The sequence below is a fragment of the Cygnus atratus genome, chromosome Z (assembly GCF_013377495.2).
Source record: "Cygnus atratus isolate AKBS03 ecotype Queensland, Australia chromosome Z, CAtr_DNAZoo_HiC_assembly, whole genome shotgun sequence".
NCBI lineage: Eukaryota > Metazoa > Chordata > Aves > Anseriformes > Anatidae > Cygnus > Cygnus atratus.
Window position 1 is genome coordinate 77,240,314 of NC_066396.1, and position 26,021 is coordinate 77,266,334.

General features: G+C 41.4%; 2 protein-coding genes across 2 annotated transcripts; one reads left to right on the forward strand and one right to left on the reverse strand.

Annotated features, from left to right (window-relative positions):
• RPS23 (ribosomal protein S23) lies at positions 1-1,921 on the reverse strand. Its single transcript, XM_035567578.2, has 4 exons — positions 1,789-1,921; positions 1,378-1,537; positions 617-737; positions 1-196 (listed from the first exon to the last, which is right to left on the reverse strand). Exons 1-4 carry the CDS (start codon positions 1,790-1,792, stop codon positions 50-52), a joined length of 432 nt encoding a protein of 143 aa, XP_035423471.1. The 5' UTR covers positions 1,793-1,921; the 3' UTR covers positions 1-49.
• A 5,652-nt stretch (positions 1,922-7,573) lies between these two features.
• On the forward strand, positions 7,574-22,962 carry LOC118258665 (V-type proton ATPase subunit S1-like protein). Its single transcript, XM_050716480.1, has 7 exons — positions 7,574-7,668; positions 13,878-13,918; positions 14,563-14,624; positions 16,267-16,508; positions 19,831-19,881; positions 20,884-21,127; positions 22,660-22,962. The coding sequence occupies exons 1-7, from the start codon at positions 7,574-7,576 to the stop codon at positions 22,960-22,962; spliced, it is 1,038 nt and encodes a 345-aa protein (XP_050572437.1).
• Positions 22,963-26,021: the final 3,059 nt, after the last annotated feature.

The window sequence follows — 26,021 nt, forward strand, 5'->3', positions numbered from 1 at the left end:
TTTTTCCAATCAAAAAATTTATTGTTATTCTTGGCAAGTTAATCTCAGTTTATGATCTGGGTCTCTCTTTCTTGCCCTTGTACAAGGCCAAAAGAGAAACGTTGGCTACTTTGACAACCTTGAAGCGAACTCCAGGAATGTCACCAACAGCATGACCCTTCCGACCGAAACCAGCAACCAGCACTTCATCGTTTTCCTGCAATGAAAAACCATGAAGTTACAAAGCTATAAACACTAAGCCTGCACATGCTTCTGAGCTAACGTGCATTAAGTTTCAGCCACAGCAAAGACTCTGTAAGTAAAGGCTGGAAATACTGATGGGTATTGATTAGTATACAGACTATTACCACCTTCAGTGTTTCGAGAGGAAATTTAAGTCAAGACTTCATTTAGCTTGCAGCAAGAGTGCCGAGAACTGGCTTTGCTAACAGATTAGCAAAGTAGATCGCAGACTGGAAATAGAAAAACATCTCTGGTGTTTGTCTCCCTCCGCAGCTACATTAATATAGTTCAGAATGACATGAATCCTTGCCTAACCATCCCCTACATCTGTCAATTATGTGCTTCTTTACTTTGATACACAACTTTACAGGTTAGATTCTTGAGACCTGCTCACCTCAATGAAGTTCAGGCAACCATCATTAGGAACGAAGGCTGTTATTTTTTTGCCATTCTTGATCAGTTGGACTCTTACGCATTTCCTGATGGCAGAGTTGGGCTGTTTAGCTTCTACTCCACTAAAATGGAAGCACATGAAAATACATTAAAATTGATGACCATCAGATACATGTTATATCACGAAATTGATGTTATTGCTTTGTATTAAGTTCAAGCTGCATTTCAGAGCAAAAAGCTTTTAATGATCTGCGCAGAGGTGTAAAATACCTAAAAGCTTAATTAGCTCCTAACTTGAGCAAAATCTCAATCTCCTAGAAGTACCAACAAAAAAAATCTGGAAAGAGAAAGACCTTTTAGTCCTGGCAGTGTCCTAAGAAAGCTTACAAGTTAATAAAGAAAAAATATCCTGAAAACAAGTGATGTTTGCGGCCTGCTGACCGTATCAAACAAGACACACATATACAATTCCCCTCTTGTCAAAAGAAGAAAAACAAATCAAGAAAACTCTAAAATAATCTTTTTAGTTGATAAATAGAGTTATTCTCCCTGTTGTATATAAGCAGAATATAATAAAAAATTGACAGGTGTACGAGAAAAGTATTTTTAGCACCGATTATCACTCAGAAAAATGAAGCACGTTCTCAACATGGTGCATAGAAGCAATAAACTGAAACTTGGCGTCCCAACGACAGCAAAAGCCTGTAAAATATAATAAATGCAGTAAGTGGGAGCCGGTTCCCCCCCCCCCCAAACACCCACACTTTCTCCAGGACGATGCCCTTGGCGTGCGAGGCGCCGCCGAAGGGGTTGGCCTTCAGCGCCGTGCCCAGGTGCGCCTTCTTGTACTGCTTGTCGTGCCACTTCTGGTCGCGGCGGTGGCTGCGCAGCTTCCTGGCGGTGCGGAGCCCGCGGCACTTCCCTGCGGAACAAAACCAGAGAGGGCTGAGGGGGGCGGCGGGGCCGCGCCGCTCCTGGCCCCACGCGCCATGAAATGGCGGCGCAGCCGCTCGACCCCGGCGGCTCCGCGGCGGCCCGCAGCCGGCTGCGAGAACGCGGGGCGGCGCAGGGGGGACCCCTCAGGCTTCCCCCTTCCTCCCCCGGCCGCCGCTGTCGCCTCATCCCGACCCCCCCCCAGCCCCTCGCGGCCCGCGCCGGCCCCGCCGCGCTCACCCATCCTTCCTCCGCCGCTGCCAAGCGCAAAAGGAAGCGGCTGCCCCGCGCCGCGCCGCCTACACCCGCCCGGCAGGCCCCCGCGGGCTGCCCGCGCCGCGCCTGACTGCGGGGCCGGCAACTGCCGCCCGGCACCGCTGGGGCGGCCGCGTGTGGGGGCCTGACGGGGAGAGAGGCGGGCTGCCCCCGTCTGGCGGCGCCGCGTAATGGCGGCGTGGGGGGAGGAGGGGTGGGGGGTAGAGTTGTGCAAACGAGCGGTTTTAACGTAAAAATGGTCAAAATGTGGCCTTGTGCATGCACCTGCCGCTTCTTCAGGCATCCCGCTGCCCAAATTTAAAGCCCCCAAACGTCCCAGTTGGGGATCGCTGCGAACGGGCTGTCGTTACACCCAAGTGTTCTCCACTAACACAACCCGTGTTTACAACTAAAATAGAAAATGTCTGTTTTCCGCGTCCTTTCACATTCAATCTGCACAGAATGTAAAAAGTGCAACAAAAACCTGCAATGGTTTTCCTTGTACTTTTACATTCAATCTGCACAGATTTTTAAAAATTAAAAGCAAAAAAATACTGCAATGGTTTCAGGGGCAAACAGGCTACCATTAAAAAAAAAAAAAAAAAAAAGGCAACAACCTTTAGAAAATGCAGTTCTGGTTTGGAAAATGCAGCCCAGATTTTGTAACTGTAAGAATGGAGAAATAAAAGTTGCAAAAATGTTACAAGCTTGCTTTACAATCCTAAAAGTATTAGGAGTGTTAATATGTAAAAGCTGACTAGGAAGGAAATTGATGAATAAATAGAATGAATGTATGCAAACAAACTGGCACTTGGTGTACAAATATTCACTAACATGTTAAGAACTATGAAAGATGCAATTTAAGATGATGACACCATGTATTTTCCCCTTTCTTTTTAAACTTCTGTAGACTTTGCGATAGTTAGGACAATTTTTGGTCATTTGGCCATATGTCTTCAAATTTTGCTTGTTTGATCCAAACCAAAAAATAAGTGCTCGGGTTTACTTTGTGTCATCTGTAGCAAAAATGTTCATGCAGGTGTGGTTAGTAATATGCAGAGCATATATTTGTATATAAAAAGCATTCATTGTGATACAGGCATTCAAAAATGACCAAGTTACAGTGTCCATTAGTATACTGGCTTGCGCAAAGGGAATTTATGATCTTGGTCTCTCCTCGCTTAGGATCTTGGTCTCTCCTTCTTGCCCTCACACAAGTCCAATGGGATGCTCTGACAGCGGTGAAGTGAGCTCCAGGAGTGCCACCAAAACGTGACCATCGGTCTGCAGCCGGCAGCCAGTGCTCCATCATTTTCCGAGCACGAAACAGTCGCCAGCTTGCTGAAAACTGCTGTCGGGTTTCAGGGAGACAGCAATGAGGCTAAAGGTGACTACACCCCCAGTCTGCCGTGCTGTTAGCATCCACATGGTTTGGGTCAGGATCTGCTCCAACACCGCAGGCTTGCCGTTTCACACACCTCTCTGAGGCTCGGAGCTCCAGCACCGACCTGTTCTCCAGAGATGTTCCTGGCGAGCTCATGGGGGTCAGGTGGGAGACTACAACTCTTGTTGTCCCCCGCGCCAGTGCTGCTAGTTTGGGCCCGGAGGGCTGCAGCCCAACAGCTTGTGGCTCTGCCACATCACTGGCAACAAGTTCACAAACTATTGCCAGGCGTAAAACGAACAAAACAGACGTGCCAGTTGCCACTGTGACATTGCTGGGGGAGCAGGGGAGTGCAAATTTTGGGACCTCCCTCACCGTGATATATCAGCATTGTAACAGGCTGAGCTTTTTTGTCACTCTCAACAGGTCTGCCAGTCTCCATCCCCAGGGACCAACTGCAGGAGGCGCACAGCTATTTGAGATTTCTTGGGGTAGGGTGGGATCCTTTGAAGGGTGATAGGAGTAGAAAGCAGGCAAGAAGAGGTCTGTGTGGTAACATGATTCATTTTTCCAGCATTTGTATATGAAGGCTGAGAAGCCTGTGGGCAAATTAGTTGGCCAGAGAGGTTATTCTGATGGATCTGAGATAAGCTTTTTCTACATATTAAGACTAGTTTTATGTTCATACTTATGCTGCATTTCAGGGGTCAGTCTGTTGTGACTATACTTGAGACAGAGATTAGGATTTCATGTCTTAAAGTAAAAAAACTGGTATGATGTGGTAAGTGCCTATATCTCGTACAGTGGCTTATACCTCATGCTTTGTTTGAGGCATATTACCGTAAAAAGCTGCTCTGTTCATGTTGACCTAATATGTCATCTGAAGGTAAACTGTGTTGAAAATAACTTGTGTCATTGTCAGCCTGAGGAGATGCTCTCCAAAGAGATAAATTATCCTTGTTTAAAATTATGTCTGTGGTCTCATTCATTGCATGCAAACTCAGTGCGTACATCATCATTGCAGCATCAGGCAGAGCACATGTCATCTCCAGGCCTCCATCAACATTTATGTAATCATCCTCTTTGACAGAGGGCTTTGCTGGACTGTGTGACACATGGAAAGCCGGGAATACTGATTGGTTTACCTGGCAGTCTCTGTGATTCTTCTCTTCACAAACCTCACAAAACTGTGAACCCTTGCACTGAATATAATTGCCAGCTGCTTTCCTAACTACCTGTTTTGTAAGTTAGATCAAAAAAGGGCAGATCCAAAAAACAAAACAAAACAAAACAAAAAACCACAATCAAACAAAAAAACAAAACCAACCAACCAAACAGAAAACAACAATCAAATAAACAAAACCTCAGTGAGATCTCCTGAGTCTTCTCCCTGACCGCTATACATTTTGCAGCAGAAATGTTTGGACTACCATCATGCTAACAAATTAACCAAGTGATAGGTGTATTATCATCACAGGACAGGTTTTGCATGAAGAGTAATCCCCAGCAGAAACTTGGCACCAGATGGGGAAATTGTGATGATAAACAACAGTTTAATATTCTTTCTTGAAATATTAGCCTCTTTCAGCCTACCATAACTCATCTTGGAAGACGTAAACAGAACTGTTAACTTCTTGTTGGCTTTGTCCTGCAGGAAGTTCCTCGGATGCATTTGTGGTGTTGAATATAACCTTGTGTGTTCCATAAAACAGAATTTGGTCTTTGCCCATGATCCTTTGTTTACCCTTTGTCTGCTGTGTATTCGTATATAGCTGAAGTGTAAGGTGTGGCTTACACAGATCAGGCTTTGCTGGCGTGTTTGATTTCAACATAAAGCAGGCGTATGGACATGGTGATTTGTCAAACAAATCACAAGAGCTCATCTAATCATGTCCTTGTTAAGACTACTGCATATGAGGCTTCAGTCATAGTTTTCTTTGTAAACTTTGTAGAAATGTCATTGCAGAGTTGGATGTTTCATCATAATCTTCACTCAAATGAAATAAGTGCTTATGATGACTTCTTTGCTTTCAGTAAATCTCATTGCTTTTTAGATATCACATATGTCTATTTATTCTTGAAGCTCACAAAAAAGGAACATTTTAAAGAATTGTATCAAATGCTTAATATTATCAGCGAGAGCCAAGAAGTAAGGAAAGACTTTTCTTTGTGTTCTTTGCTTCTATTAGTATTTCAGGTGATGACTGCTGGTTAGTGAATTACTATCAGCATGTGCTAGTACTATATAGTGAGGAAGATAGTATATTTTTACTGATTTATATTGTTTTAATCTATGTTAGCAGTTTGGCATTACATGTTCTCTTGGTTGTCTGCAAGAAAAAACTTATTTCTGAGCAAATTAACATCTACTTTCCCTCTCTTTGTGAAACAGTGGACTGAAAAAACACTGTCCCTCTAAAATACGTAGCACCATGGATTTTACAAGAGGAAAGTACAATTAAAGATACATTCTGTTGACACAGAATGGACCACAGAACATTTTATTGGATTCAGCTTGTGCTCACTTTGTATAGCTATTGTCTGCTAAATGTTGTTAATACTACTTTCGCTGTCCTTTCTCTGCCCTCAGAGGACACACGGCTTGTTCATTCGTGCCATAAATGGTTTGTATTTCGGCATTTTTCTTTCTTAGTTTTTGCTCCCATGCTGATGGAGAACGTGTACAAAATAGCAGCACGTGTGAAATCTCAAGGCAGAATGAGGAGGGATCTCTGTGCTTTATTTATTTTTCACTTATTTAGAAGGAAATATGGATCAGGGCTACTAAAAAAATTAGTATTTCAGTGATGCTAGTGGTTCACAAGTTTTTAGAAAGGTCTGTGGCACTTCTACATCCTTCCAGGATTTCCTAAATTTCTCAGCTGCGCCTTGTCTCTGTACCAGTGAAATTACTCTACATTTAGCATCATACATTTTTGATGTTTCACAAAAAAAATAGATTTTATTTTCAGCTGGTACTTGTTTTTCACTGTGCTCCCTCATCTCATTTTTCAAGCTGGGACTCTCACATAAGTATCTGGATTCATCCTTAAATAGGATAGAAGCAGCACTACTGAGGACAAGCTGTTGAGAGATTTTTAAGATTACTGAATACTCTCTGTATCACTGAAAGAGAAATTAAAATGGTAAGTCCTTTTGAATAGTTACAACGCTAAAGCTCCTATCTTAATCTTTTATCTGGAATGCAATAGCCAGGAGCTCATAATCAGTGAAGTAGGTCTTACTCAGTGATCACATCGGCTGGTAGCTGGTATTAGCTGCCAAACAAGACACAAATGTGTGCAGGGATGGGCTTGTGTGTACACAGATAAGTGTATACACGTGTAGACATAGCTGTTGCCAGGAGGAGGTCGTGACTAACAGATTTCAGCTTTTCTGGCGCTATGTAGACACTTTGAGTTCAAGCTGCCATTAGTGAGCAATATGTGGAGAAATCATGTAGGCTGTAGGATTTGAGGAATCATTTTTTTGTTCCTTACCCTCTTCTTAGCCAGCACAGGTAAGTCAGAAGTCCATTTTGAAGAGGCTGACTAGGACAGATGGTCTGTGGAACAGGTATCCACACCTACAACCCATGTATCCTCGTCAGGACGACCTGAACCAGCACCCAGAACCAACCTGCTGTATCTGTACTAGTGTGTGCAGACCCTGGTGCCTCAGCCTGACAATCCCAAAATTGAGGCCCTGTAATTCTGTGGACATTTAACAACCCTGGTCCTGCTTCAAGTTATCTGTAAGTGTAAAAACAACTGATCCAGAAATCCGAACATGCACAAACTGAATCAAAGCTGAGGAAAGGAAAATAGTTTTGAAAGTTCGACTGCTGAGCTGTCTGTGTCTTCTTTCATATCTGTGAAATGGGGATACTAGTACTACACTAAAGGTATTATAGGACTTCTTTAATATACATGTAATCCTTTTTCATGTTATCATACAGATTGGGAAATTTCAGAGCTGTTTGGAAACACAGCCTTCACCTTTCTTTAAGGTTTGGGTTGAGCAATAGGTAACAAGTGCTCTGCGGCAAAGTGTCAGTATAATTTCAGAGCTTGGAGAGACCACCTGTTTTTGTTTTTCTTGAGCAGACATGTCACATCCTGATACAATTTCCCCCAAAACCAGTAATCTTCCTTTTACAGGGGTGTGGAACGTGCCCACAGTTGGCGCCTGGAGCCAGTGTAAATAAATCCGAGCACACGAAGACTTTCTCCCGTGGGTACCAGTGCAGTGATGGAGTGGCAAATGCTGCCTGCCATTGGTTGCATCTGCAGTCCATCACTCAGCCAGGGCGTGCAGGGCTGCCCGGCTCCCCCCGAGCCGAGAGGAGCAGATGTGCTTGGTGTGGAGGGACCAGCTCTCTTCCCCATGGAAAGAAACACGGCTGTTAGCTTCTTACTGCTCTTCTTATGTGGGGGGCTCTCGGTGTCTGTGGAGCAAATGCTTGCAACAGTGGATGGCAGGTGAGTAGCTGAGTGCTTGTCGATTAGCTGTGTTGGTGAAGTTGAGTGCGTGTTTTAAGCGCTGTCATTTATTTGTGTTGTGTGGAAGCAGATTTGTTTGCAGTTCAGAATGTTTGGAAGGGCATGGTTTTAATTTTCCTTCCAGGTTTGAAAACACATGGGACTAATACAGAATTTATTCTAGAGCCTATGCTGCATAAAAATGTAACTCTAAAACAATTTTATATATAACACTAAAAATGGTTTAAAAATTAATGTTTTCTGAGCATCTGTGTTACATTACATTTTAATGATTCTCGCACTCTGACTTTCCCTGGTCTATATAAAAACAGACTTATAAATAGAATAACAGTGAAGGTGTGAAAAGTACTTCAAGAAACATAGGTGCTAAAATATTCTACTCGTATAGAATGCATATTCAAAATGTGAATTCAACATTGCAAAAAAAAACACTTAAAATTATGAAATTACTAGAGATTTGCATTCATCATTGTTTTTAATGACATTTCTTTCTTTAGTGAAGTATAAATAGGAAGCCCAAATCAGAGCAAGAGCAAGAGGATTTTCTAAAGGCAAGCACTGTAAAAGTGAAAATAGTCTAAACTGTATTAGTTGAATCATGCTCCAAAGTCACTAATAACACATGGATCAAATATGCTGATGAAGATCACAGCTGGCATAAAATCTGTGCATTTAAGGCAAGAAGGACATGTGGTGATTTGCTTAAGCTTGTATTAAGAGAGATGGTAGTCAGTTACCAATAAGCGCTACAATATGTTTTCATTTAAATAGATTACTTGGTGCTCTTCTCTGCCAGTTTTCAGATTTGTTAGTGCCTTATAATAACTGCACTCTTCTGCAATCAGATGAAGATTTGAGAGAAACAAAGCAGTGAAATGTTACATAAACTTTATTCTAATAAAAATTAAGAAATTTAGTTGTGATCCTGGTGCCATTGAATTGAATGGGAATTTAGCCTTTGCATTCAGTGGAAGTGAGATAATACCTGTAATCTGCTAGAATTTCTGTGAGCTCAATTTCGTTATTTATATTAAAAACAAATGCTTGAGTTTCTTGTCAGTTCTGATTCTGTTCAAACATAGATCAAACCACAATACACAGTACATTATAAAATAATTATGCAAATCTGTCTGACTGCATCCCATCAGAGATGAGGCTACCAAAATTAGACACTGAATACTTAAATTCTATAAAGAGACCCAGGCTTTGTAGGTGTTTATTAATGATATAACTTTAAATTTAAAAGATGCATTTTAAATTTAATAACATTTTTTGTTAGGAACGTTTCTTAGAAGAAACTAGATTTTGCCCTGAATCCGAGCTCTCAGACTTGCACTTCTAGTTTAATAACTTCAGAGAAATTACTTATGAGCAATGTCCCTACAATGTTCCATTGTTCTCCAACTAAATACTTCATAAATTATTGGAAGTAGTTCAGCAGTCAGTGAGGTAGTCTGCAGCTGGACAGCATTAATAATAGAGTGATACTTCTGGAGTAAATACTACAGTAGAGTATGTTTTGCCATCTGATGCAGTTTGTGAGAGTAGCAATAGGAAGAGTAAAAGATGGCTATGAATCTGGCTTCCCTTAAACCATTTAACTGACGGCATGAAAACTACCTATATGGCTTGCACACTTGGTTACAGTTGAGTGCCAGGTTTATTCAGTTGGCTCACTTCAGTGGCCAAAAGAGTACTCTTCAAGGGCTGGCGTCTATATGAACTTTTTCAGACAAACAAACTAGACTTTGCTATCTTATGTAGATGGATAATGTTATCTGGTAAGAGGGAATTTACACTTCTTTATACTTATAATCTCGTTTAATTGGGTTTTACATAGTGATTAGTCATCCCAGTGCTTTGTATTAGGGCTAAGCCAATTTCATATGGGTTCCTGACATACTTAGAATGGTAAATTCAACATACAGCATACCTGTTTGAGTGTATCTGGGCTAGTTACTTACTGATTGTTAAGGAAATATGTCAGTCATCGAAGCATACACTATGTGTGTGACTGAAGTTGAAGTTGTAATAGGGTAGAATGGCCAAAAAAAATGCACATTTAAAAGTCTAGCCTATATTTGGGTTTGCTAAAAATGGTTTTCTCTTCCTTATTTGTAGGCACTCTTTGCTGATAGTTTTGCAGGCAGTGGAGAAGAAAGCTCTAGCTAGGGCTAGCTAGCGCAGGTTTCCTGTCTCCCATTAATGTAGTTAACATTTTATATATACAAGGGAATACATATTTTTATTGTGTTGTTATTTTCCTTTTTTTTTTTTTACAACGCTTTTATCTATGAAGCATGCTTCATCAGAGGGCAAAGCTGCCAGAGGTCACCTGTCAGTTCCCCAGCTTGCCTTTGGTTGGAAAGGTTGCTGATCTGACAGCAGGGTGGTTATTGAAGGCCACCCATTTCTGTCACAGATGACATGCTTCTGTGACACCTCAGGGATGTAAGTGTCAAAGGCATTTGATGGACCTGATAAAATCAACATTAGCGTGTGCCTGCTCAGAGACAAGGCGGTAATTCTTCCCTTATGCCACTGATATGCTGTATGGGCCATAGTGGTTGGGCTGTACCAGGACAACACAAACTCTGCAAGCATTGACTTGATGGCTTTTCAACTCCTTTCTGTAAGGGGGTTCACGTGATGTGCTGGGTGTAAGGAGGCAGCTGGCATTGCTGATGAATGGGGTAATAAACAGGAGTACTCTTGCCTAAACTATTGCCTCCTAAGTGGAGGCTCTTCACTTGCGTGCTTTTACAGGCCTCCCAGATATGTGCCATGTGGCTGACAGTATTTGTCATACCGTGGTACTTAGCAGTGATTCCTGGGTCACTGTCTCCACTGCATTCCTCATAAAAGCATGAATATTTCATCAGCTGTGCACAGTCATCTATATTTGAGTACCTTCACGCTGAGATAAGAAACGTGGCATTTGTTGAGGAGCATCATGGCTGTGCATTGCTATAGTGTACTGCATAGGAAGTAAAGGAGTCAAATTGTATTGTCACAGGCTCCTCACCTGACCCTCATGGTCTGTGTGGAGTGTTTGTAACTATTCTGTTCAGAGTATAACCCCACAAAGGTTTGTGCAATGATTATACCTCATATATTCATTGCGTGCTCTCCCGAAGGCTTGAAGTTGCTTATCAATTAGTATTCCTCAAGGTGAACCTATTCAGCACGACCATGGTGTTAGCATTATCCCAGATGGGAGTTAAGTAATGTTTATTTTTATAATCGACAATCAAAAACCAAAAACAACCCTTCCTCTTTCCAGAGCAACAGAAGAACCTTTCAAGTCAAGTGGCAAAGTGAACTGAATTATGCAATTTCATCTGTCTCCTCTCATCGTAATGTGTTAAGTCTGCTTGCCTCAGCATGGCAATTTCCAAAATGGAATAATGGGCCTTGAGCTTTTAACTAAGCATGTGCAGGGAAGATAACTGTATAACTAAGAATAATTAAATATATATAGATATAACTAAATATAACTTAAGTTTTTATAACAAAATAATTCACATTAATTCCTTTTTGTTGTGCCTCATTTTTATAACTATTGTCAAGAAAAAATGCCCAGATGAACTGTTGCCTTCTCTGTTCTGAAGGCACAATCTGTCATGAAAGACTAGAAAAGAAAATTATGGTGGGGTCAAATTGCAAAGACCATGTTCTTAATCACTAAGAAACTTAAGAGAGAGCTTTGCCTGGGCAAGAGAACAAAATCTGGTCTGCTGTAGTCATCTCTTGTGACAGCCAGTTCTCCATGGCAGAAGTTTTCTTTCCTTGGACTGGACTCTTGGAAGTGTTGAAGTCTGCTGTGTGTTCTGATGGTGGCATTCTGGTGGAGCTTGGGCTATAGTGAGCCTTAGGTAAGAAAAGGTCTTTATGCATCTCAGTGGGATCCTGCTGCAGTTACAGTTTCCAAGTTAGCTCTGGGATTATGCTCTTCATTGCTCTGCTTTGGTGGGCACAGCACAAGGCCTCTGCTCCTGCTCCTTCCAATGGGTTAAATAAAAAAAAGGGCTCATGACTAGGTCATGGGCAGGCAGATAAGGGGACTACAATGTATCCAACCAGTCCTTTTTTAGGTATCTATCAAAATGGGAGTCATTCCCACCTGTCTTTGAGGGCTGTGGGACCTGCGAGCTGCCTCAAGGCCTCAGCTCAGCGCCAAGCCTTGGCTCCAGGAGGGTGGTGGGGAGACCAGGCCCGCATGGAAGCGCACAGCCTCCTTGAAGTCTCTGGGCTTTAACAGCTCTAGGCTGAGGGAAGAATTGGGGTCACTGTGTGTAATTAAAACTGCCAAACTGATTTTAAACAGTGTCGTCTACATTGAACTTCCGTTCGAACATAAGATCTTTTCAAGGTTCTTTCAGCTCAGATTAAAGTCACTGGTGTGGGGGCTGCGGAGCTTAGCTGTCTTTTTGCACTCTGTCACATTTTCTCTGGAGACTGTCTTCTGTTCTATTGCCTTGGTTGCTGAAGGGGCTGAGCATCCTGTCTGATTCTCTGGAACCAAGTTGCTCGTCAGACCTGGTGTTTGGTGACAAAGTGACAAGCCAGGATATGGACTCCACTCACTTTTGTCTCTTTTGCCTTGTGGGTTTGAGGAGCTTGCAGAGGGCCACAGCTGATTTGTTCTTGGCAGCACAGAATATGCCTGTGAAAAGATGTTCTCACTGGAGAGGCACCGATCAGAAGAAAGAGCCTTCTGCCCTTCTGAACCATGAGCATAAGCAAGATATTGACTGAGAAATCTGGGCTTTGCTGAAGTTGGTAGATTTTCCATGGATTTCAGGCAAGTCAGGTTCAGTAGGATCAAATTCCCTTTCTGACAGAGCTGCTTGGGCATGACAGCAAGCAGGGCAGGCTTTGAGGCTGCTCTATGTTTCACTTTTGGTGGCAATATGATGCTCTGACTCACTCCTGCCTGCCATTAGGGATGCTGTGGTGGCAATTAGGTTGGTGTTGCTCCCGCTTGAAGTCCTTCCATGTTCTGGTCTTTGCATGCATGTTTTCAAGTATTTTACTTTTGTAGTGGGTTTGAAATCTGTTAAGAAAGCAAGAAAAGAACACAGAAGCACATTCCCATGTGCAGTGGCCGTGAGGAAAGTCCTATCCTCTGCCTCTCTTGTGCCTGGAGGCACTGAAGGCAGTGCATGAAAAGCTCCTGCAGGAATATACTGTGAGTGTGGGAGGGCTGCTGGCCAGTGTGCCCACATGCTGCGGAGTGCTGGAGGTGGGTGTGAGAGTGGACATGCTGCATCAGATAGGCAGATCAATCCACTGTAAAGAGCTGCAGGTGCTGAGGAAGCTGCCGTGGTGTGGAGAGGGCAGGAGGGGTTGTGAAGGTGTTCCCTGTGACTCAAAAAGTGGAGCCTGGTCCTAATGGAGGGCCCCTTGGTGATGTGAGTAAATTTGCTGGACTTGATTCTCCAGCTCAGGAAAGCAGGTCTTATTTACATCAGCTCAAGACATCTTTCAGAATATCAGAGAAAAAAAAAGAAAATCAAAGGATGAAAATTTTGTGAGCCTGATAATTGTCAGCTGATACGTGCTTCACTTGCTCCCTGCCTTGCAGTTGACTTCCATGGGATTTGAGATTGTTTGGAGCCCTTCAGGAGCTGTCTTTAGATGTCTGTGTGTCCAGGCTCAAGGTGTGTTAGCCTGATACACTTACTCTGTCCTGGAGCACTTGGATGTGCTGCTCCTGATCCCCAGCTGGGCCTGGGGTGGGTGCAGTGCTATCCTGGTGCACCCTGCTTTTGGGCTGGAAGTGTTTCAGTCCCTCTCATCCAGAGCATCTGGAAGGCTGCTCTGCATCTACCAGACAGTGCTGGTAGGTAGGTGCTGCTGCCTGTGGTCTCTGGGAGCAGGCACAGCCCGCTGGTGGGTGTGGAAGAGTACAGGAGGGATCATCTTCGGTTGATATGGTAAGGACATGGGAATGCCTGAGAGGGAAATCCACCTCAAGAACCTCTGAAAATGAGGTATTTTTAGCCTGCGTATACTGTCTCTAGGATTGCCTTGCCCTGTTCCTGTGACATTAACCAGCCAAGGATCTGAGTTACATTTTGAGTGTTTTATTGGTTGAAACAAGCAACAGGAGCTCTTCCTAATAAACTTGCTGCAGACTTCAAATCCAGATCCTGTACAGTAAATATTTTTCTCTTCTCTTCTAGTTCACATGTGTTTTCAGATCAAGATACTCTGCAAAATACTGGTAAGGCTTTCAGTGTGCTGAATGCCTGGATGTTGTCTTTGTTAGTGCAGTTTTTTCATCCCAGATGTTGCTTCTATTGGTATTTAGTGACTGTTCTGTCAAAAGTTTTGTTAAAGCATATCCATGTTTAACAGATACTCTTTAAGGGATTTGCCTGGTTAAAATAGTCATGTACTGACTGAGTCTGAGACATAGTGAAAATAGGGAAGGAAGAAGGATTCACTCTTTTTTTTAACAAATGAAAAAAGTTAATGTTTAAAGGATGGAGCTGTGAGAGTGTCTGTGAAGTAATTTCTCACCTGTGAATCTTCACTCTCCTGGCAACCAGGCAGTCCATGAGTATATTTGTCAGAGGTTCCCATCTCTGTTCAGTGCAGGGAAAGAAATTCTCTGTAAGGATGGCAAGATATTCAATGAAAATAAGAGGAACCTTGTTATATGATAAAGGTAAACTAAACTGGAAGATGGGTATTTTGAAGGCAATATTTACATCAAGCCAAATACTTCCCAAAACAAAATCAGTTATTCTGAAAAACATATTTTGTGCATGGCTGCTAACTGTTTGCATTGGAACATGCAAAATTATGCTTGTATGAATGATTGAATGTTTTCTTTATAGGCTCATAAAACACTTTCGTCTGCAGGTCGACACTATGGTGGTGGTGTGAAGCCAAAATTCAGTGTAAATCAAGTAGCAATTACACAGGTAATTACAGAAAGAACTGTATCTGTAATCTGTAAGGTATATATATATATATATTTTTGTCATAGCACATAGCAATCTTTAAATTTCTATTATTGAATTAAATAATCTGTTATTTACAAGAAATAGGCAATAAAATTCTCTGAACCATTGTGGTGTGGTACTGATTCACAACATGCATTACAATATATCTTCTGCTTTTCTGAGAAGTGAGGTAGGACTTCTACTGCCATCTCTTGTGTTTATTGGCACTGGGTTCAGGCACAGGGTCACGTTAAAAGAATCAAATCATACTGTCCATATTCTGTGCAATTCCATTTGAGTGCAGTGGCCAGTATTTTGCTTATATTGCTTGGTACCAAAAGAATATCTGAAGCAAAACATGTTTGTTTAAATTTAGTGAGAGTTATTCCTGAGTCCAGCTTGTAGGTTTTGTTAAAAACTGAGGAAAAGGCTTCTTTGTCAAAAACTCTGCAGTGATACAGCCTAATGTAAATACTTGGTTGATAAAATCTCTTTCATGCATGATCTTACCTTGCTTTCTGCTTGTTGCTGTGAGTACTTACTCATTTTAATTCCTAAAGCAGTCTTGTACCATATGTAAGGTCAAGTATCAAAAGGGTCTTTCAGGATCTGAGCTGGGAGACGTGATTTACTAATCTTAACAACCAAAAAAACCCATCTCTCTTTAAGCCAAGACAAAGCTTTGGGGCTTAACTGTGTCCCTTCTGGAGCCTGATAAGACGCTGTTTATGACTGAAACACAAAATACCTCTCTTGTTCATATATGATTTGAATTTGCTCAGTCATATGGCTTGCAAAACAGCCATGCAGATGTTACATTTATTGTAATATTCAGCTAGGACATATGTATAGCTGGAAAAGAGTTGATGTCTGGAAATCTTAGTTTGAAATATGAAAATTACTCTTACCTTTTGAAATCCTTTCTGAGCTCTAACTCACTGTCTCAAATTATACTTCCTCACAGCCAGATTGTCCTTCTTTGGCTCAGAATGGATAGTATTTTTTTCTAATGTCCACAGAGGACATAGAATGTGTAGTTCCCAGGATTCAGTCTGCTGATTCTGGAAAGGCAGAGATCTACACTTGAGCCATCCTGTCGTTACCAAGGGCCAAACTGTCTGCATTTAAGCATTTTTTTTTTTCACCTGAACAGCTGCCTAATGTGCTTTCTGCATGGTAGGCTGTCCTTAGCCCTGGCTAAGTTCTCTTTACTGTGTTGCAGTAGTAAGTGCAGCTGCCCTGGAGGATGTTATGCTGTGGTGAGCAGCTTGTGGTTCTAGCATTGCTTCAACTTCTGATATTGGGCAGCTTTGTGTGTGCTGGGGTGAGACAGGAGCATGCCAAAAATATCATTTTCCCCAGTGATACTATGCTAGAGCAACTAGAAGAACAAATCTAACTTATATTGGCTCTCTGGGCAGTCATGCTGGAGCTACAGGTCTGTATGTATCAGTGCCAGGGTAGGAAGGGGCTTGCTAGAGACCTCTCTGCTTTCCCAGTTCAGTACTGCTGCGGCTGAGAACTTGCTCCAAATGGGTTTTCCAAGTGCTGACCTTACTTATTGTGCTAGGATGGAGAGTAACTCCTGAAATACCCACTGGTCTTCTGTGTGTTTGATCAGGTTGTCAGCTACAACTTGAGCAGGAAAGGACAGCTAGAAAGAGCATCCTGGAGGCCGTTCACTCACAGCCACTACAGCCCTCTTAACGTCACAGTTAATGGCACACCCTGCATTCTCTTCTGGGCCAAGAGGATCATGATTAAGTTTGAAAACCACACGCAACTGGATTTGACTGAGAAGACATTTGGTGTCCATGCAACAGTGGATGTTGGAGATTCAAACTGCAGTGAAGACAATGCAATGTAAGCTGCTAGCGAAACTAGTACCAGATAACAACTCTAGTAAACAAGTACTGAAGGAACAAGCCTTGTAATATCTGGTATCGAGCCCTGGTACCTCAGGGGCAAGCTCCTTCCTACAATGGCCTGACGTTGCAGGCAGCAAGGCAGCATGGGTTTTATACTCTCAGATCCACATATTTAGAAACAGAGTTAGGTAGCCCCAGGTCCCAGGATGTGATTTGTGAGTTGCTGAATCTGAAAGGTGAATTCACTAGAGGTTTGTGTGTGACCTGAAGGGTCTCCAAAAACCTGAAATCTGCATCCCAGTCTGTCACGCATTAGTTCAGCACAAACAGTTCAATGCCTTGCTCCTGCCTAACGTGAGTGAGAATATATATTAACCTAACTAGATCCCAAATCCTCCAATCCCCTGGCCATACTAGACAGGCATGTAGGTTTTTTTTTTTTTTTTTTTTTTTTTTAATCTCCTCTGTAGTGTACCCTAAAACTTCCCTTCCTCCATGTACTGTACTGTTTGGCTCCACGTCTTATACCAGGTTGCTGATTCGATTCTTGTAGTCTAAAAATTAGGCAGTGAATACCTAACTTGGCATTTGCTCAATTTTCTTCAGAGTGTATAGTGCTCTGTTTTGGGTTTATTGCTAAAACAGCAGTGACTCATGTTTCAGCTGTTGGTGAACATTGCATGATGTTGAGGCTTTCTTTTTTTCACACTTTGCCCTGCAAGTGAGTAGGTTGTGATTTGGCAAGAGGCTGAGAGGGGACACAGCCTGGGCAGCTGACCAAAGCTGGCTAAAGGGGTACCCCTGCCATACAATATCATGCTCAGCAAAAAAACAGGGTAGTGGAAGAAGTGGGTAGGAATTTTGTCTCCTGAGGTGGCCATTGCAGGAGTCTGGCTGGGCATTGGTCTGCTCATGGGACATGGGGAGTGATTGCCTTTGCATATCTCGATTTTCACCCCTCTGTCCTTCATTTATTGAACTCTGTCTTGACCCACAAGCTTTCTCTCTTTGTATTTTCTCCTGTCCCACTGAAGTGGGGATGGACAGTGAGTGGGGCTTAGCTGCTGTCTGTGGTCGACCCGCCACATGACTTGCTTGATGCATTGTGTTTGAAGATATTTGGAATTTATAGAACACGCCATACATTAAAGAAAGCTACAAGAAGAATCAGGAAACCGAACTCTACAGGATGCCCTTGGCATGCCTTCTATCAGTGTAAAAACCATATCTGATGTTTGATCTCAAGATCTGTGAGTCCAGAGTGATTTTATCTGCTACATCTGATCTTATAATTCTTTCTTTCATATTCTTTTAGTAGTCTCAAAATAGGGACACGGGTACTAAAGGCAGGCAGGACCTTGATGCTTTGTTTGAAGCTGAGGTTGAAAGTTTTTTGCTTGTGTCAAGAGACGTACTCTGACTAGTGAGCCTTTCCTCCTCTGTCCTGCAGAGAGAGGAAAACGCTACACCTTCACAATGGTGATGCTTTCTTACATGTTCTATGCTTGGCTTGTTTGGGATACCTAGAGAAAATACTAGTCTTAGTGACCTCAGCTCTTTGAACGTTAAACAGCGCCGGTCCCAATACTGACCCCTGAGGAACACCACTTATCACTGATCTCCACCTGGACATTGAGCTGTTGACCACAACTGAGTATGATCATCCAGTCAATTCCTTATCCACCGTGTGGCCCACCTATCAAATCCATGTCTCTCCAATTTAGAGACAAGGATGTCATGGGGACAGTGTCAAATGCTTTGCACAAGTCCAGGTAGATGACATCAGTTGCTCTTCCCCTATCCCCCATTGCTGTAACCCCATCATAGGAGGTCACCAGATTTGTCAGGCAAGATCTGCCCTTAGTGAAGCCATGTTGGCTGTCACCAGTCACCTCCTTATTTTCCATGTCCCTTAGCATAGTTTCCAGGAGGATCTGCTCCGTGATCTTGCTGGGCACAGAGGTGAGACTGACTGATCTATAGTTACCCTGGTCTCCTTCTCTCCCTTTTTTAAAAATGGGGGTTATGTTTCTCCTTTTCCAGTCAGTGAGAACTTCACTGGACTGCCACGGCTTCTCAGATATGATGGATAGTGGCTTAGCAACTTAGGCAGTGGATTATCTGGCTGAGTGCTCACATGATGAACTGCCCTGTTTTTCTCACCCCAGAAAAGTCTCTTAAACTTTTCTCATCTCCAGCCTTCTTTGTTAAGACAACCCTCTGTTGTGGCTTTAGATTAGCTTTCAAGCTGCTTTATACTGTCTGATCAATGCAGAGTAGCTGGAGCCAGGACATGGCCCCAAATGCATATGCATTTGCCATGTAAATATAGTAAACCAGCCTGTGGGGTTTCTTTTTATTTATTTATTTATTTATTTTAAGCACCAAGTTATGGATCAGGCAGCTATGTATTTTCCTGTGTCTAATCCTCATCTGTGATATTTCTGTCCTTAGTCCATGATTTCCCTTTGTAATAAAACAAGGGATGGTCTAGATTCAGTGTGTGTGGACTTACTGGAACAGTGTTAGTCCAGGTATGAAAAGACATCTAGATGTTGTATGAAATCATATATCTAGCTATTTGTTTTGTTTTGTTCTTCAGCATTAGGTTCAAAAAGTCTTTCAAATGCTGCATGGTTTCACTATGTTCCATCTACATAGTGCTTCAGTGCATTAACTCCTGAGATGGTAAGGAGTTGTTGGAGAATGCATATGGAGCCTCATGTCCTAATTTACAATGAACCTGCTAGTGCCTTTCCCTCTAGTAAACTTAAGATGCCCATGTTGACTGTACATAAGCTTTGTAGACCTACCTCACAGGCAGTGCATTTTTATTGCTCTATTGATGCACGTGTGAAATTTGAACTCAAAAACCATATGGATTTGTTATGCTCTAGTACCTAAAAAGAGGAGGATTATGTGGCTGTTTGTGTGTAGCTCTTTTTAATGACATACACTGGTGATACGCGATTAAGAGATTGTATTATAGATTAGCCTTGTTGACTTGAGAAGGAGAACAGAGATCAAATAAAACCATTTATCAACCAATGTTGGAAACAGTGGTATGTATGTCAAAAATTGATCTTTCAGTTCTGTTGTTTCTGGATAGTCTAGGCCTCATTCAAATTAACAGATGAACTACTGTATTTAATTGGACGAAGTTGTAATCATTTAACTTTTTTTTTTTTTGTACTGACTTTAAAGGTATACTGAGTAAAAGGTCTTATGTATGACTCTACTTAATCTTTTGTGGTGTTTCTTCTCTTAAGACTTCTGAAGTTTTTATCTAGCCTGACATTACTTGTTTTTTGACCCAGGCTTTCTCTGAAGTTTGGAGATATTGGCAATCTAAAGGGACTTGTTATTAGGTAAGTTATGTGCTAAAGCAAAATATTATGTAATCACATGTTAGTATCTATTGTTATGCAGTTGCTTGTGTAATTTTGGAGGGGAGAGTTTATATAAGTAAAAATAACCTGATAGAACTGTTGATTATATGATATGTTGATCTAGTGGGAGGTGTTCCTGCTCAAGGCAGGGGGATTGGAACTAGATGATCTGTAGTGGTCCTTTCCAACCCAAACCTTTCTATGATTTTATGATATAATCAAGACACTTGCATTTAATAGGGCTGCCATTTGCTTGGCTATTCTGTTTTATTGAGGCATTTCTTCTTCTATGTTTGATTTTCTACTCATGAGAGGAGTTGACATCATTTTATTTGAGTAGAATCTTCCCAAGTTCCTGACAGTAAACTAATAGTGTGGGCTGCACAGGCATCAGACTGTGACCTAATTTATGTATGCTTCTCAGTGGTTGAAGAAAACAGTATTTCCTGATAAATAATTTTGTGTGATTATGTGTTTCATGTTTTACCAAGACTGCAAGCATAAACTGAGTGTGTATTGGATCATATCACTATAGCCTTTGTTCTTCCACACCTCATCTGCTCTTTCCAACTTAGTGTGTCATATTTAAAGTTTAGGCCACACAAGCATTTAGGGGTATGTATTGTAACTGACAGTGTTCTCTGTGATGCCAGTAGTCTGCTCTGGGACTGTATGAAATTAAAATATACAGAGACCAATAAATATGCTGTAACGTAGGTAACAAAAGTGAAGTTTTCCATAAGAAGTGTTTAGTATACTTGGCATGAGCAACATATTTCACACCTTAAGTGTTCAGGAGCAAATTCTCATTAACATCAATAATACTTTTTTTACTTGTGGACTTTGGGTCATGTTCCAAAGTGATCACTGGAGTCTTGAGGAAGTGATTGTCTGATTGTCAGATTGTTTGACATGAACTTAATGTTTCCCACTCTTAGGCTTGTTATCTTATTCATCTTTCTTCCCATACAATATTTTCAGATTCTTACTAACAACCAGCTATTACCAGCTGTCTGTTCAGAACTGGTTCAGTGTACACAGACTGCAGCTTCTTTACAACCACTCCGTACTGGCGACATTTAATGCAACCAGAATATATGCGCCGGCAAGTTACTCCTTCCACTGTGAACATGTGAGCAGCTTGCAGAGATATGATGCACTCCTGATACCCAGCTCTGCAAATGATGTTTCAAAGCTTTGGGAAGTCACTTTTATTGATTTCCAGGTAAGGTGGAATTAAGCCAAATGGATCCCATAGGCAGACTGATGGGAAATTCTGCACTTAAGTGCCAAGGAACTATAGCGACCTCCCATGTACAGTTTACAGGATCTCCATAGAACATCAAACAGAAATTGAATAGAAATGAAAATTTAAATTATTGTAGTTGTTCTCCTGTCAAAGGAGATGTAGGGTTATATAGATTTTCTGTAGTTTCTTGCTAGGGTTTCTCTTTAGTGAGGGAAGTGAATTTAACTGTCAATATTAGATGTCTCTGAGCTGAGCTCTTAAAACCTAACAACAACAGCATCAGTCACCAAGTATGGGATTCGTCTCACTTAACTTTTGAAGACTGGGAATTTTAACCTTTTGCCCTGGTTACAGTCACCTCAGTCTGCCTCTAAAGCCAGTGGATAATTCCTCTGACTCATCTTAAGTCCTTATTTTAGGATGAGATTAATCATGATCTGAAAGTGCCTGTATTTTGATATTCGGCAATAATTGAGCCTAAGATGACAGGGCTAGGATGCCTTGCTTTTAGATACCTACGTTTTAGGGGATGGATCCCACCCCAAAGTGCCTGATATCCCTGACTGAACTGTGTACTTCTCTAGCTCACCATCATTACAATGCATAAGGAATGTTTCGCTGCCCAGAGCTGACTATTTCACATCAGACTCTGAGGTCTGTGAAGAAGGATCTTTTGTAACATCTATAGGTCCCAATTTATTTTTCTCCTTCAGGGGCAAGAAAATAAAAAAAAACCAAAAACTTTGGCAGGAAGAAAATCCTTTTAGTGAAGGAAAAGCAAAATAAGTATGTAGGTAAATAAATGCAGGGACATGGGACTTGTGTTGGTAAATAGCTGAAAAAGGTGACTGGGGGAGAAAGTTGACCCCTTTTTTCTCCCATGTGATAAATGCCCATGGACCCATTTTAGTGAAGGAGACAGTCCTTGAGTGTGAACTGGTAAACTTCGTGTTAATACTGAAGCCACAAGTAAAACTTAGTGGTATTACCTATAGTTGAATGCAACTTCATGTAATTTAGTTGATTCACTGCCATGTGCTACACACCAGAATCTGATGATAAAAAATATAATATTATGGTAGGCAATTAAGCATGCATCCTTGTTTGGTGCACTGAAGTTTATGCAGTTTGAAACAGAGAGTCTGGAGATTCTTAACATGCATTCTTAACATCTGAAAATGCACGATAAACTAGAAAGGTATGGTACCATACTTACAATTAAATGTGACTGGGCTATCAAGAGACATCATAGAAGGCTTTGTTTAAAATAAAAACTGCAAATCCTTTGGGCAGCAGAGTGAGGGGGTTTAGAATAACTGGCGTTTTCTGGAAGACTGACTTGGATAAATTCTGAGCATTAACTCCAGCTAGCACAGCTCAACATAATTTTGTAACATGATGATATTAAATTAAAAATTCTTACTGGCACCAGAGAAAATTCATGAAATTGTTTGTAAGCAGCACAGCAAATACTTTGTTTAACATGAGCTCTTTTGTTCTCTTTGTAGATTCAAGGCTTTAACATTCAAGAAGGACATTTTGCCTATGCAAAAGATTGTGCATCTTTTTTCTCTCCAGCAATTCTTATGGGATTGGTTATGTCACTGATTCTGCTGCTGGTTCTTGCCTATGCTCTTCATATGTTGATTCACCTCAAATCTCTTGATAGGCACTATGAATGCAAAGCTTCTCCTGCCTATTTTGTACAAATGAAAGACAATGACATGGGGGATGAGAAAGAGCCGCTGAGAAGCAATGGAAATGAGTCCTGTGAACTTAGAAACCAACAGCTCTGTAAAATCTATATTTAGCAGTATGCGTCTGTCTCAGTGAGACAGTGAAAGTGTTTTTTTTTTCATTTTTTTTGGGTTATGTTCTATGTAGTTTTTGCAAATTTTTCACCAATTGATGAAAAGAAAAATAAGTAGCAGATAGTCTATACAAATATCTGTCTATTTTTTATTGATAGCCATCTCAAAGATTCCTTTGAAGGCAAGACAAGAGGAAAAAGGTTCCAATATGAGTAAGAGGTTTCATGTGATAGGAGTTTATTCCTGTAGTACAAAAACAAAATGCATACGTTTGCAGCTAGCTTACCAAGTCCTGGAGAGAAGAATCAGTATTGGAGCTTTTGAAGTTAAATAAAATTACAAATAATTAAATGAAAATCTCTTGTCTCATTCTTACAGACGGTGAGATTTTTCTTGGTTTTGTAATTGCTTCATCCATTCTGCTTTGTGTCCTGACAAAATGGCATTCATTCCTTTTCCAGCATATGTTTTCGTTATATTTCATTCAGACGTTTCAAATTAGGTCCTTTCTCTTTGCCCTCCTGAACTTCTTCTCCTTCTTTGAAGTCTTCAGAGCCACATAAACTGTGTATTACCCACTACACTAATGAAACAGTGATGCCTGTGGTACAGAAGCATTGTGATACTTTTCTGTAAGCTGGAGGCTCACCATAAGGATCTGGTAGGAGAGGAGTAGACATCTGGTCAAAGGCTTACCCTTAACTTCCCAGCTCAATGTTATGCTAAAAGAAGGATTATGAGCAATATATCCTGTAATTCTAGGTTAATTTCTTTTCTATCAAATCCCTGTGGTATTCCTTGAAAATTTTACCTGAATGGATATATGTAGTGCTAAAACTGAAAAAATATTTATAAGCATGTTGGGGGTGGAGGCTCCCCAACAGTGGAAAGGGTACTGTGACATTCCTCCCGAGCACTGAAGATATTGTCTTCCCGTGAATCCTTTCTTCTGTTATAGTCAGAGTCTAGGAACTCCAAGTTCGCCTGTCATTTAGCCCTGACTCCTAGCAAGGAAGAATCTAGTAATGTACTAACAGTAGTGCTTTCAGGGCACAAGTGATACAGAATCCAGCATGTTAGAAAACCATTTGCAAAACCAGATTTAGTAAGCCTTTTCCAATTTTAAATAATAGAGCTAATTAGTTGTTTGTGGTCTTTGTAAACTATACTGCAATGCTCATTAAACACCTTGAGAGATGTCCAAAGACCTCCTATTTACTAGCACAGATGACATGCAGACTAGACGTGGAGTCTGAAGCAGTTTGTTGATTTAGGAAGGCACTTCAGAGGGAAAAAAAGTCATCTTTGAACTGTAACCAGATGTAGGAGACAAGCTTCTGGGGACTTGGCAGGGTTGCCTGTGGCCAGTTACTGCCAAACATGATGTGTTTCATAAAGGCAACAAGCAAAAACATGAATGTCTGGGAAGCTAAACGAGAATAAGATCTGGAGATGCAAATAAAAGAACATGCCATTCTTCATGGGGTGGTGAAACACTCCTTGGCTTGGTCCCCCTTCCTCACACACATGGTGATGACAGATGTAGGTTGATGGCAATGTTAATGTGAGTTCAGGATGCCATTCCTAATTGGTGATGTTCCTCAGAATTTGAGGAGCAGTGCTGTTGTGCCTGGGGTTTACTTGCCTGTCAGGCAATAAAGAAATGATGCTAATCAGTGGTAACCTGGCTCTCAAAATTACCGTCATTCTCTGATGTGAAATACCCATTCTGCAGAGCTGTGCATGGCTTTGGGCATGGCAGCATTTGCTAAACTTCTCTGAGGCACAAGTGTGCTTGCTCACCCTGCAGAGCTCACTTAACCTTCTGGTAAGCATCTGATAATGCTGTAGGTATAATTCCTATCTACTCTGAGAAGATGATTACTGACCATTTCCTTGCATATTTTAAATAGGCAATATTGGTACTGTTGCTGTAAGAGGTTCTTATGACCATGATAAATCAGAAACAAAGGAGCTTCCCTCTCATCATGTCATCATCTCCTAAACCTCCTTCCCTAGCTATTTTCCTACTCACATGATGTTGCTCTTGCCTTATTCTGGTTTTGAGGGTGGGACATTTTTTGACAGTTTTATGCCCTGGAGACACAGCGCTGCAACTCTCCAGCACATGCCAGTGTAGATTTTTGGTGCAGAATTAAAAGGGGTTTGTGTGTATGTGTTCTTTCAGCTGTAATGCAACTGAACAAGAGAGATGAATTTATACCTGCTACTTGCAAATCAAACTTCATGAGGAAAAGAGAATACAGAGGAAAAAACAGAAGCAGGCAAAAAAAAATTCTCTCCTTTTCTCAGCTTTTCCAAAACCATGTCACAACTGGTATCATACCCAAAATGTCTGGGGTGGCGGAGTACAGTTAGTAGTTATCTTCTGTCCTTTGGGTCTTTTTATGCTGCAGGCTGACTTGGCCCTGAAAGATGATTGCTCTCTGCCAGGTATGCTCAGTATCATCAAATTTCCACTGGGTGCCAGCAACAGTCAGAAAGGATAATACACCACTAGAGATACACAGACAGGAAATGTAATGTTCAGTCACAGCACTGGAATTACAAAACATATATTTGTAAAGAGTTACTTATGTTTTAGTGGAAAAACAGCACTAGAAGAAAAAAAAATGGCATAAAAGCAAGCACCTATGTTTGAAAAAGACAAAATGTGCTTTTTTGCATTCCTGGTAGGCTGTTTTCCATAAGCGAGATAAACAATCCTTATCAAATGCAGATTTTGGAACAACAGAGGCATTTTATTGCTCTGTTTCTGAAATAGAAAATTCAAGTTAAAATTAACTGTCTGCTACAAGCGATGTGTGCACTAACAGGCTCATTAACAAAAGATAACCCCTTTTTACATGGTCCACACTCTGCATAATTTGGCTGCTGCATCAGAACACAGCTGCCTTTTCAAGCAATGTATGTTCATTCAAACAAAATCCTCATGCATCTTTTCAAAGCTGATTCTCTGTTTCAAACTGAGGGCCTCCTTCACTCCCACTTAAAGTCAGAAGGAAGAGCCTCATCACCTTTGACTGAAGCATGCCCTT